Here is a 13,239-nt window from a genome sequence, read left to right on the forward strand (position 1 = left end):
TTTATGTGGCCTGAATTAACCTGATTGACCTTTTCCTTGAATTGTTCACTACTCTGTGCAACAACAAGACTTTTTTAAACGGGAGCAAAAATATTGACTTAATTTTATAATGGAAAACATCTTTTAGGTTCTATCTATAACAATAAAAGCATAATATGCTATTTAGACCAGACACCCTTACAGACATCCTTCCGGACGAAGCCAGGGCTGCGAGGGAAACCCAGGTCCTGGGTGCCAGAGGGAAGCCGGTGCCGGCAGCTGGGGGAAGGAAGGCCTACTCTTGCATGAATTTCGTGCATTGGGCCTCTAGTAATTAATAATGCTTCTTTGGTCTGAAGCCTCCTCTTGAAAGTTTCTGTGAACAATTTATGACATTCTTAATGTTGCTACAGAAGACAGGGCATCTGAATGTCCATTCCTAGTTTGGAAGTCTGCATCAACATGGACAGAGAGAAACAATGAGAGGATTCTTTGGAGGGACTTGAATCCTTTGGATACACCTTACTATAGACTGCATGGAGTATTCAGTATCATAGGACCTCACATTTCCATGTTGGGCATGTTTTTACACATGTTGTTCATGTCCTTCCTGTAGAAACACTATGTGGGGAGGTAGTTCATTTAACCAGCCTACCCTCCTCGAGTCAGCACACACATGCAACGTCATTCTTACTGTGGTTTTATTTAATTTCCCTGCCTTATTGAGGGGAAATGAGTTGTGCTGCTAGCAATGTTGTAGGCCTACATGATGCTCCCACATTGAGTTCCATATCACCACATGCGATGAACCAGTCTGCCTAGTGTACCTGTCAGTTGACGGAACCACACAGAGCAGGAGGAACTCAGAAGGACCCTCCATTGCTGGGAGGAACAAGAAACTCATTCTGACTTACAAAATGTGTAAGCGTGACACGGAGGTCGCAGGATAAGGGCATCGATGCATCATCAAGACCTTGTTTTTTCCCCAGAAGGACATTTTAGCATTTTCTTTCTCCAGCTGGTTTCACCTTTCACCATTTGTTATATCAGCCTCTTCCTCTCAGCCAAAGTAGGAGGTGGGTTCACGCCCAAAAAGAAATGCCTCAGGGCTGACTCTTGATTCTTTTCAGCTTCCACTGATATGCCTCCTTTTTCAGCCAATTAAAAGATTATTAGGAAATGACCCTATGAAGGTATGAAAAAAAATTAGGGCAAAATTATATTCATTTATGATGGAGTCTAAAATTTCTAAGAGAGATTATTTTTATCCAGTTCATTATGGGGGACAATTCATCATCAACTTCTTTAAAAACCAAGATGAGTTCTATGGTTACTTTGAAGATATATTAATGTGGCTTTATATGACTTCTGAAAGGTATTTTAGAACTCGTTGCTTCCATATCCATTTCCATCAACCGGCTTTGATTTCTTTGTGCAAATATCTAGGCCAAGGCTCTTTGAGAACACAAAAAGAAAAAAGACAAAACTAAACAGATAATCAATAGAAGAACTCCCAACACTGAATTACTTTCAAAGTGGGCTACGCATGCATTTCCTATTAGGACAATGATGGCATCCATCCCACCCTGATCTTTTTCTCTTTATTTGGAGGATGAGAAAAGCCACCAAATTCAGGCTTAGCATTTATACAAAGAAAACAGTCATCATAGATGGTTTTAGATTTTATATCAGAACCTCCTTGCAAATAATGGTGGCAGAGTTCTTAGGTAAGAGGGTCAAGAATAGTAATGGGGCCTTTGTCGGTTTGGCTCAGTGGATAGAGCATCAATCAGCCTGTGGACTGAAGGATCCTGGGTTCGATTCTGGTCAAGGGCATTTACCTCCTCAGTTGCAGGCTCCATCCCCTGTCCTGGTCAGGGCACTGTGGGAGGCAACCATTGATGTGTCTCTCTCTCTCCCTTCCACTCTTCCTAAAAAATCAATGGAAAAATATCCTTGTGTAAGGATTAACAAAACAAAAACCAAACAAAACAAAAAAAGAAGAGCAATGGGTGTTGAGTCACATGGAAGTTCGTGTATAAACTCACAGAACATCTTGTCAACAGGAATCACACTGTGTGGGTCAGTCTCTTAACTCCGCTCTTGCTTGTTTCGCCAACAGAGCTACAGCGAACCTGTTGATGTGAAGACCTCTCAACCTCCTCAGCTGATCAGTTCAAAGCCGTCAGTGTTCCACGGGCCCAGCCAGGCCCACTCCGCTCTGTACCTAAGTTCCCACTATCACCAACAACCAGGGATGAGTCCTCACCTAACTGCCATGCACCCCAGTCTCCCCAGGAGCATAGCCCCCAAGCCGAATAACCAAATGCCAGTGACTGTGTCTATAGCAAACATGGCCGTGTCCCCCCCTCCTCCCCTCCAGATCAGCCCACCTCTTCACCAGCATCTCAACATGCAGCAGCACCAGCCACTCACCATGCAGCAGCCCCTTGGGAACCAGCTCCCCATGCAGGTCCAGTCTGCCTTACACTCACCCACCATGCAGCAGGTACGTGCTCGCGCTCTCGACTCCCCTTCAGAAATGCTGGGGGGGCGGGGGGGGGGTCCTTCAGTCAAGGAGGGGGATATGTGTTTTCTATTTAAATGGAGAGAGAATTGAAGATATTCAACAAATATCTGCTTTCTGAAAAATATAATTTACAGGTGAAGAGTATGGGCAGCATTATACAATCACGATAATTGATAGCTGCTGCTTTTCATAATCACTGGTTTCCTTCTCCTGATGTCCATTTTGCTTCACCTTCTAATCGCCCTTGTTGTCTGCTTGAGTAAAGTACATTTGTTGTTTTGAGATGCCCACTGCTACTAAAGATCTCTTTGGGATTGAGACCTCCATACTGTTTTTTACGTTATTGCTCAGATATAAGGAACTCATGGTAGGCATGACTGCTGAGTCCAGTAAATGCTGTAAAATGAAATCAGGCACACTGTTTATGGCCAGAAGTATCAATGGATACAACCTTGAAAGTCCTAAGAAATGAATGTTTTAACCAGTTTTATTTTAAAATGGATACCTGGCTTCTGCATACATTAGAATATATAAGAGGTTTGGAAAACTCCCTGCCCACACCCCAATTATCGAAACCATTTGTGTGCAATCTTAACTTTTCTTTGAAATTAAGTTTTCCTTTGGGGTTTGGCTTTATTTTAAAATTTGAAAATGAGGAGCAAATGGTGTAAACTAAACTGGGCATAAAGCATTTAAAAAATCATAAAAACTTGTTTTAAAATATAGGTCAAAGTAAAACCTACAAACATATCAAATTTATCTCACTGCTATAAATTACTCTATTGTTTCCAGAGCCAGAGTTAAATATGCAAACATAGCCTTTCTATAGAATTGATATCTAGCCCAGCCAGTGTGGCTCAGTGGTTGAATATAAAACTATGAATCAGGAGATCATGGTTTGATTCCCCGGTCAGGCACATACCCAGTAAGGGGCATGCAGGAGGCAGCTGATCAGTGATTCTCTCTCATCATTGATGTTTCTATCTCACTCGCCCGCTCCCTTCCTCTCTAAAATCAATAAAAATATAGTTTTAAAAAAAGAAAAAAAGAATTGATATGTAGGCCTTTATGGAATTTGAGTCTATAGTTGTATTGCTGGTGGAAATGGGGTCCTTTTATGGAGTCCCAAGAAAAGCATTTTGGGGGCCCTCGTATGGGAGGATAAGGTGTAGTGGTAAGATTTATTGGGATAGAAATAAAAGACTGTTCCCAGGTTCCAGTGTCTTATTTCCATCCATCACGCTGTGGAAGAAGTCGAGTCTTGTCTTCATGAAGTCTAGAATTAGAAATTCTGTTAATGGTTCAGTCCATGTGAAAGTTGAGTTTAGTTTAGTCTCTGTTCCCATTTGGGTAGTTTAGTCTCTGTTTTCGGCTGGCTCTGGTGTTGTGTTGTTGTACCGAGGCCTGCGTTTGGGTCCATGTGGCTGCCGGGCCTGCACTGGGAGCCCTGCTCTCAAAGTTCATGCTTCAGCTGGAGAGGCTGTTAGGCCCTCAACACTGTTAGAGAGAATGTGCGAGCAAGGAATGTGTGTTTTACAGAGAGAGAGACCTTTGTTACATTTTGATTATATTATTTTGGGCTTTTTTTTTTTAAGTCAATCGATTTTTCTTTTCATGGGCTTGTGCTCGGCCCTTTTCCTAATCAATCTATTTTTTAGAACTTTCCAGGCTTGTGTTGGGCCCTCCCCCTACCCAGTTCAGTCTTCTTTTCAGATTAGGCATTTCCCCTTTTGGCTTCTATTATGCATGTGTTTCTTTTTTTCTGTGTCATTTTTGGCTTCTACTGGGCATGCACCTAGTAGAGGAATTTCTCATTGGACGGTGAGAGGGTGGAGAGGAAGCAGAAAGAGGAATTAAATATAAGTACTCTCAAATTCATTTTTATTATTGTATTTATAGACAGAATTTCTGAGAGCTGATAATAGCAAACCCTAATATAGGCCCTTATCTTATCCTTAATTTCAGAAAATTTATAATGTGGGTACTGCTAGCATTATCTTCATTTTACAGGTGAGGAAAGTCAGGTTGGCAGGGTTGAATAATGTGCCCATAAGGTCAAGAGCTGGAATTCACACTACAGTCTATTCAGACATCAGAGCCTGGATTCTTAACTGCTAGACCCGCTGCCTCTCACTTTTAATCATTCTTATAGACTATTACCAGTGTTGCATTAGAAAATCTGTGTCTTAATAGACTTTGGAGGGTCTTTAAATTCTAGTTAGTTCTAAGATTAACATGGTTGTGGAGAGCAGAGCGGATGTCTTGCTTGGTCTCTAAGCCAAGGATATTGATAAAGCTCTGACAACTTACGTAGCTATGCTCAACAAACTAGTTGTTGGCTCACTAGGGAAGAAGACTTGGGAAAGCCGACTTCCACCACTTGCCTTGTCCACAGTGGTGTTTGTGGACAGCAACTGATGCTCACAGGGTCAAATTTCCAGTCTTCCCATCAGACACCACTTACAATAAAAGGGACCCTCCTGGGTGTCCTTGCATCTTAAGGAACCAATAGTGTTTCTGTGAAGGATTAATAGTTTAAAAGATACAACCTTCCATTGTGTGGGTTGAATCCTGCCTCAGGGGACTTGCTGGCAGCTTGGGGCTCATTCTTTGCTCACAGTACTGTCCTACAGGGCAGTTTCTTCTCAGAGGAAAGAATATGGAAGTCACAATTCCCTGAACAAGTTGAGGAGTAGAGCTCTATCCAGAAAGGACACCTTTTTTCTAATTTATCCAATTAGAAATGGGTATATATATATATATATATATATATATATATATATATATATATTCAATACCTTAGGTGAGCTGGTCATGACCCTGACTAGTTTTCAACATTTCAGAATTACATAAGGCCACATGTGAAAATTCAAGAGATCTGAATAGGAAAAAATAGAACGAATCACATTGAGTAGGTTATTCATCAATCTTTAAGTCAGTTCTATTACTGTATCCCAAATCGTGTACTTACCAAAATGGTAAGACCTGGTTTCAATTTACATTAGTAAGAGAAGACAAAATGGCATGGACCCAATGTGGGACTGGAAAACTAGTGACTAGCCTCACTTTTAACAATGCCTTGATCCTAGTGGGTAGTCCATAAAATAATGTTGGACAAATGAGAGCATTTTTAAAAATCAATTCTAAAAGTGTTTAAACATTAGAAGAAATCATAGGGTAGTTTGCAGAACCTTATTTCCCTGGAAGTCTTTTTAATTTATTTTAAATGTTTTTCCCCTGGAAGTTTTTAAAACTTTTATTTATTCCAAAAAGATGAATAGAACCCCTAACGTGTGCCAGACACTGTGTAGGCTCTGGAAATTGAATGATCAGTGAGAACAGGTAAGGAGGCCTCTGCCCCCATGAAGCTCACATCAGAGTTGGATGGGTAGCAGGTGGTAATAAACAGATAAATTAGTAAAGTCTCATGGAAAAAAATAATAGAGGAGGGCAAACTACAAGGTGCATGTGGGGATGGCAGAGCCTTTGGCTGGAATGAAGAAGGAAGGTCCCGTCCAGGGCTGACACAGAGACCTGAAGGTAGGAAGGGTGTGGGAGGAATGCCAGGAGAGCAGGAAGGAGAAGAGGTTCCAGACTGGAAGGACCACTCTGAGGAGGAGTGTAGCTGGTCCCGGACATGGAAAGATGGCCTGTGGGAGCCCAGTGAATGAAGGGAGGCTGATGGGATTGAGATCAGACTCATGGGCAGGTCATCAGAGTACGGTCCTCCACGTTAACGGACAGGCCTCCCCAACAAGTTGTTAATCCTAAAACCAGGATCCAAGAGTCCATTACCCCGTGATGCCCCTCAACTCATTACAATCACAACAGGGTACAGGGGCCAGTGTCCAAGTCATCAAAGTTGGTCCTTAGCCTGTGGTCACGGAGCCAGTTTGTGGATGTAATTACACCTGTCCGATGCATCAACCAAAGCACCTTTATCCTAAAGGTGTTTGCTTCCTGGGCATGGGGGCCATGTTCACATATTCACACATCAAAGAAAAAGAAAGAGAGAAAGTTAGAAAAAGCTACTGTATTTTTAAATAATGGCTCACATTTCAGTATTACTTTGGCTATTTTATTATCCTTTTGAAAACGAATGTATCCTACAGAATGATTGCATAGTCCACCAGGAATAATGGTTTCTTTTTTTTTTTTCCTAGAGAAATATTTTATACACTAAACCCATAGACCAGCTTGTTTTGGTCCAGTTTTCTTCCTTTTTTTCTGTTCACTGTATTGTCGAATGAGGTCAAGAGAAAAAAAATCATTAATATCTGTCAACTTCCTTTATAACCTTAAGAAAATAATCTTTGTATGATATCACACAGACAGATTTTCAATTTCCTTGTGTAATAAACAGCTTCTTTAGGATTTGGGTGTAATTTAAAGGTTTTAAAAAAAATCACATTGAGATTGATGAATAAATCAGTTGTGAAGACAAACACATTGATGCCTGGTGAAAATACCTCTCCAGACAGGCAGGAAATGAAATTAGTTCCCAGTAAAGTGTGGATATGAGGATCAGTGTTTGGTTGTGCTGCAGGCTCTGTAGGACTTGCTATGGTGGCACAACAAAACTGCTAGGGCTACAGAAATCTAATTAAAGAGCAAATGTCCCTTCTGACATCAAATTAATCTTTATCATGTTTCCTATTTTTATTTCAATCTGGCACCAGAAAATGAAATTTAAAATTCCAGGCATGCTACAAAACAGTTGGTGATTTTTCTCTTGAGCATTAAAATGCAAACTATTCAGTCTTGTTTAATTAGACTGCTAAGCCAACATTTTTCAAAAATTTATATCATCATTGTGGTTTCATATTTACATCAATAATAAAAATGTTCTTAGCTCTAAGTCTGACCTCAGCATCTCTGTATATAGTGTTCAGGAGAATGCTTCCTCTTTTTTTATTTTTTTTTTAATTTGAAAGCAAGTAAAATGATTTACTTCAGGTTTTGCTTGCATTTTTCTAGGCCCTCTCTTGTTTTCATATTAGGGATCTTAACTTTAAGCACTGAAGTTAGCTGAATTTTAAATCTTTGAACTTTGTAGATAGCACATAATTTTGGTTTTATTTTATTTTGTTTTATTTTTATTGACTTTTAGAGAGAGGAAGGGAGGGAAAAAAGAGAGAGAGACATTGATTTTGTTGTTCCACCCATTCATGCCTCCACTGGTTGCTTCCTGTACATGCCCTGACTAGGGATCGAACTCACAACCTTGGCATATCAGGATAACACTCTAACCAACTGAGCTACCCAGCCAGGGCTAATTTGGGTTTTATAAACTGAAGCTACCCATTTAATTTTAAACTAATAACTTAAAAATTAATGTTCTCCAGATGTTCTCTTCCCAACCTTGAGAAACTATTTTCATTGGATTGGGGGGCTCGCGGGGGGAAAGCAATGGTGGTTTCTATTGTTGATTGTGCAGGGTTGGATGGAAGTGGTTTGGTTTGTTTTTATTTATTTTTTCTTTTTCATATGTTCCCATACTTTTAACTAATTCGAGATAGTTTTCAACTACTCTGTTTTTGAGATCCATTTACTTTTAGGTTACATTTTGTTGATTGTGCTAAAATCCAATGTGGAGAATTTTACATTAAAAAGATAGGAAAGCCCTAGCATGTACTCATTTATACTCCCCATGCCTTCCAACAGTAACTTCAAATATTCTGTGTTAAACTGTATTCATTGGAAGACATTGTTTGTTGAGCCACTACTATGGGGTGCTCCTGTGACTATCCAGTGAGCAAGGCAAGCGCTCTGAATCCCAAGTCCCTCTGGCCAGCTCCTAAGGCAGGGGCTGAAACGGAAGTTAACAGGAGGCTGTTCATTCTGAGAGCTTTTTGCTGCTGTTTGCCCAGCATCACACTACTGGACACTAGGAGAACAAGTCCCGAAAGCTGGACAATGGCTCCATCAAGACAATAGTATAGGACCATAATGAAAGGAGTACACTTCGCAGAAGCCAGACAGATGGGGGAGTGCTCTGGAGAGAGAGGAAGGACCAGGGACCCACAGCCTTGCTCTTTTGGGAAATGCTTATAGCTTGAGCTGCAAGTAGTGTCTACATAAACAAATGTATTTCCCATAAACCAGTTGTTCATTTAGGAAACATTCTATTCCCTTTAGTCTGTGTGAGGTCAAATAACCAGGCTGGCTGAATTCCCTACTTTTCGATAATTTGTTTCCAATTTTTCAAAGTTTTGTCTTTCATCCACAGCTTTGATGGGAGTTGGTGTGAACATTGGCTTGAAGTCTTTATCATTTAAACAGAAAATAAATTAGTATCTTAAATCCAATATCAAGAATTGAGGACATTTGATGATAGGTGTCTTTGAGTAGAAGAGGGTATTGACTGTCCCAATGAACATTCACACATGATAAAAGTCTAAGGAAATATCTTTAGTTAGAAATTAATTCTCTGACCATTCTGCTGAGTTTAAAAAAAAAAAAAAGGCAAGAACTCAACAATATTATGCCTTTAAAAGCTCCCTGCAACTAAATGGAGAATGGTTCATTTTAAAATATCTTGATTTTTTTTTTCAGTGGTTAAAAACCATGTATGAAATCGGCCATAGAAAGAGACGACCACAAGATTAATTAAGTTGCTTTTTTGGTCATTTCCAGCAAAGCTTGCTTATGCTGCTCTTGAATTCACCAGATAAGCTAAAAATAAATTGTAGTGTATAATGCTTTTTATTTACCAGATATAAATATATTCTTCAGAGATTCTGTCCTTGAATTTTTAATAGCTTTGCAAGGATTAAAAGTCAATACTTCACCACACCAGTGTATTAAAAGAATCTTCCTGAAGTCTGAGTATTGTTTGCCAGTTAATAGACTTTTCAATTAAAATTATTTGCTCTGTCTTACACTTTTCCTTCTCTGTATTTTTCAATGGCAAGTTGTTTTGAATCTTCCCTATATTAGTCCAACAACTGTTAAAAAGCTTTGGTTGAAATTTTTTAGCTGAGAAAAAAAAGTACAAATAAAAGAAGAGGCAGATGGTCCCTTTGTGAATGGATGAAGAAAAAGGGTTTTGAGAACAATATATGAATAGGTGTAAAACACTCAGCCACCTGCTGCCTGAGTCCTTCAAAAAAGATTCTGTTGCATATTCTGGGAGTTAACTATTAATGTATCCTTCAGGGTGATAGAAAATATAAACTTTGAGAGGTTTGGGTCTTTTCCCTTTGTTTGGATTGAGTTGGCTTCTCTGTATTTTAAATTGGGTTTTTTTTTTAATTCAATTTATCTGCTCAAGAGTGTAATTAAAGGTTTTCTAACAAATGGTTAAATGAAGGAAAGATACGCATGAGGATGTAGGCATTTCTTTTCTACCTTTGTTTTAAGCTTCCTGCGCCCTTTCAGATAAGCTTGCCCTCGCAGAGACACAAGCAAGAAGGCCCTGATTGTTTGCAAACAGTGGCTACATATTTGGGTGCATTTCTTCTTCCAAAGGCACTTCGATCCTTATGTGTGGACTGCTTTCCCTTTCAGGGATTTACTCTTCCACCGGACTATCAGACTATAATCAACCCTACATCCACAGCTGCGCAAGTGGTCACCCAAGCAATGGAGTACGTGCGTTCTGGGTGCAGAAACCCTGCCGCCCAGCCCGTGGACTGGAATAACGACTACTGCAGTAGTGGGTAAGCGGCCGTTCACCGCCACCTGGTGGTGGGCAGCTCTCGTTGCATGCCCAGCGTGCCCTGCTCCCTCGTCCATGCAAAGATCTATCTTTTCTTGCTGCTTTCTGAAAGATTATCTGGAATGGTACCCTCATTCCTGAAAGCAGAAGACACCGCGCCCGAAATGAGTAAGCACTCTACTAGCCGTACCGAGAATAACTGCCTTTAGATCCCCGTTCGCTGGAGATGGAGATGTAGGTTAACTAATAGTGCACGTTCCTAGGACACGCTTCCTCATTCTTCAAGCCAGAGCAAATAGATAGGCTTACATGCCCCGAGGTCACCTGCAGCGAGATTACCTGTGTGTAACAAGACATTCTTTGTCTGTTTCCTCTTCGTACAGGGGCATGCAGCGGGACAAAGCACTGTACCTTACCTGAAAATCTGAACGCCTCTTCTGTCCGCTGAGGAATTCAGGGAAGTCTTCACCGTGGGTTGCTTTGTACAGTCAAGGCAATTCTCCATTTTATTAGAAAATACAAGTTGCTAAGCACTTAGGACCATTTGAGCTTGTGGGTCACCCACTCTGGAAGAAATAGTCATGCTTCTTTATTATTTTTTTAATCCTTTTTGGACATTGTTTTTCTTCTTCCCTGAAGGAAATTTGGACCATTCAGATTTTATGTTGGTTTTTTGCTGTGAAGTGCTGCGCTATAGTAACTGCCTTAGCAACTGTAGATGTCTCGGATAAAAGTCCTGGATTTTCCATTGGTTTTCATAATGGGTGTTTATATGAAACTACTAAAGACTTTTTAAATGGCTTGATGTAGCAGTCATAGCAAGTTTGTAAATAGCATCTATGTCACACTCTCCTAGAGTATAAAATGTGAATGTTTTTGTAGCTAAATTGTAATTTGAAACTGGCTCATTCCAGTTTATTGATTTCACAATAGGGGTTAAATTGGCAAACATTCATATTTTTACTTCATTTTTAAAACAACTGACTAATAGTTCTATATTTTCAAAATATTTGAAAAAAAAAACACGTATTCCCAAATGATTTTAATTTAAAAACAAATTGGCTTTGTCTCATTGATCAGACAAAAAGAAACTAATGTTAAGGGAAGCGCAAACACATTTATTTTGTACTGCAGAAGAATTGCTTTTTGTATCACTTTTTGTGTAATGGTTAGTAAATGTCATTTAAGTCCTTTTATGTATAAAACTGCCAAATGCTTACCTGGTATTTTATTAGATGCAGAAACAGATTGGAAACAGCTAAATTATAACCTTTACATATGGCTCTGTATTATTGTTTCTCCATACTGTGTCTGTATTTAATCTTTTTTTATGGAACCTGTTGCGCCTATTTATGAAATAATAAATATAGGTGTTTGTAAGTAAATTTGTTAGTATTTGAAAGAGGTTTCTTTGATGTTTTAACTTTTGCTGGCAAAAAAAAAAAAATTCACGCTTGATGTGAATACTTTATTATTTAGTTTTTACGGTGACATGAATAAAGCCAAACCTACTTTTCATTTAGCAACAAATGAAAGTAACTAATCCTTATTTTTACATTTCGTTGGTTGATGCAAATGAAAAACTATGATATTTAAGAACTTTCTTTCTTCGCACAATTTAACAGAGAAATTGCCCTACAAGTCACACAAGCTCCAAGACCAAACGGACAGGTTCTTGACCTGAAAGGGTTGCTTCTTGGTTCTCAGCTGGTTATAGTCAATTCTGTAAAGCCCCCTCCTCCAAAAAAAAATTAGAAAAATTAAAGTCAAATCAACCAAAATTCCTCAAGCTGCATGCTTTTCACTAAATCCAGGAAACATTTAGGAATTGAGCCAGAGGTGAGAGGAAGGGAGGGAAAGCATACTGTCAAGAATAGATCTGAAAATGAAAGGTGAGTAATCAAACAGAATAAAAGGGGGGGAAACATCAAATTTGAAAGATACTGATAGAAATTGAGTTTCTAACCGTCTTTTGTGTCTCTACAAGCTACTTGTCTTTCCAGAATTCCTGGGTCTTCCAATGGAATTCTGAGGGTACTAGCGATTTTCTAGGAAACCAAAAACATTGAGAATCTGGCTGAAGGTTTGCATAGCTTTTATATCAAAAAGAACTAGCAAATTAATCCCTTACAGGGGATTGTATTTTTAAAAGCTAGTCTGGTTGGAAATCAAGAGAATGGCTGATGTTTCTTTCATGAAATGTGTGAACTAAACTTAACGATTTAACTAAATACCAATATATGCATTGTGTAATCCAGTCAGAATTAAAAAGACAAAGGGTATGCTTGCTTTGGAATGATTTTAGGCATTGTACAACCTTGAATCACTTGAGCATGTAATAACTAATAAATAATGCAGATCCAGTGTGATTATTAAAATGACTGTAGCTGAGAGCTCTAATTTTCCTGTCTTGAGACTGTATAAGAACTCATGTGATTAAGTTCACAGTTTATTGTTTGTCTGTTTAGTATTTCAGAAATATACCAGCACCACTAATTACCTAATGTCTTTTATTTATTATATGATAAGAAAGTGGAGTTTTTGGTTGTAGTAAGTCTAAACGGAGTAGGTAATTACTGGGATGAGAACAGCAAGCTTTGACTGTGACAGGAGGTTTGTACAGGAAAGTACAATGTTGTTTACACGTGACAGCGTTTCTAGAACAGGTGTGCAACCAGGGTAGAGAAAGTGTTCACACTCGATACCAAAAACAAAAACAAAAAAGTACAAAACCAATGTAGATAAAAGAGAGTACATCACAAACAAAAATTCTTCCCACGTGTGACCGTATTCTATCTGGACATCCATCAGCCTCTAAAGGACAGGCCCAGTAGAGGAGAAATCGCAAATACACTTGGTGGCAGAAGCCATCAGGCACAGCAAGGGTTCACGGGCTCCAAGGCCACAGATGGTCGTTCCTGAAGCACAGTGTCCTCTCAGCAACCTGGTACGGTGACGTGTTGCCTGAGAAATCCTCCACTTTAGAAAAGAAGCCAGCTTGTCGCTTGAAACTCAAAGGAATAGTAATGGGGTGCCCTGTAGTATTCTCTGCAGGACCCCTGCCCCTCAA

General features: G+C 39.4%; 1 protein-coding gene across 2 annotated transcripts in view; it reads left to right on the top strand.

Moving 5' to 3' along the window:
• TOX (thymocyte selection associated high mobility group box) overlaps positions 1-11,571 on the top strand; it is a 299,605-nt gene extending 288,034 nt beyond the window's left edge. For both annotated transcript variants that reach the window (XM_059673126.1, XM_059673125.1), the window contains 3 exons: positions 2,102-2,488; positions 10,019-10,170; positions 10,553-11,571. In XM_059673126.1, coding sequence (XP_059529109.1) covers positions 2,102-2,488; positions 10,019-10,170; positions 10,553-10,589 — 576 coding nt within the window. In that variant the 3' untranslated portion in view covers positions 10,590-11,571. The remainder of the gene's footprint in view (positions 1-2,101; positions 2,489-10,018; positions 10,171-10,552) is intronic.
• The last annotated feature ends 1,668 nt before the right edge of the window (positions 11,572-13,239 follow it).

The sequence above is a fragment of the Myotis daubentonii genome, chromosome 17, assembly GCF_963259705.1.
Source record: "Myotis daubentonii chromosome 17, mMyoDau2.1, whole genome shotgun sequence".
NCBI classification, from domain to species: Eukaryota; Metazoa; Chordata; class Mammalia; order Chiroptera; family Vespertilionidae; genus Myotis; species Myotis daubentonii.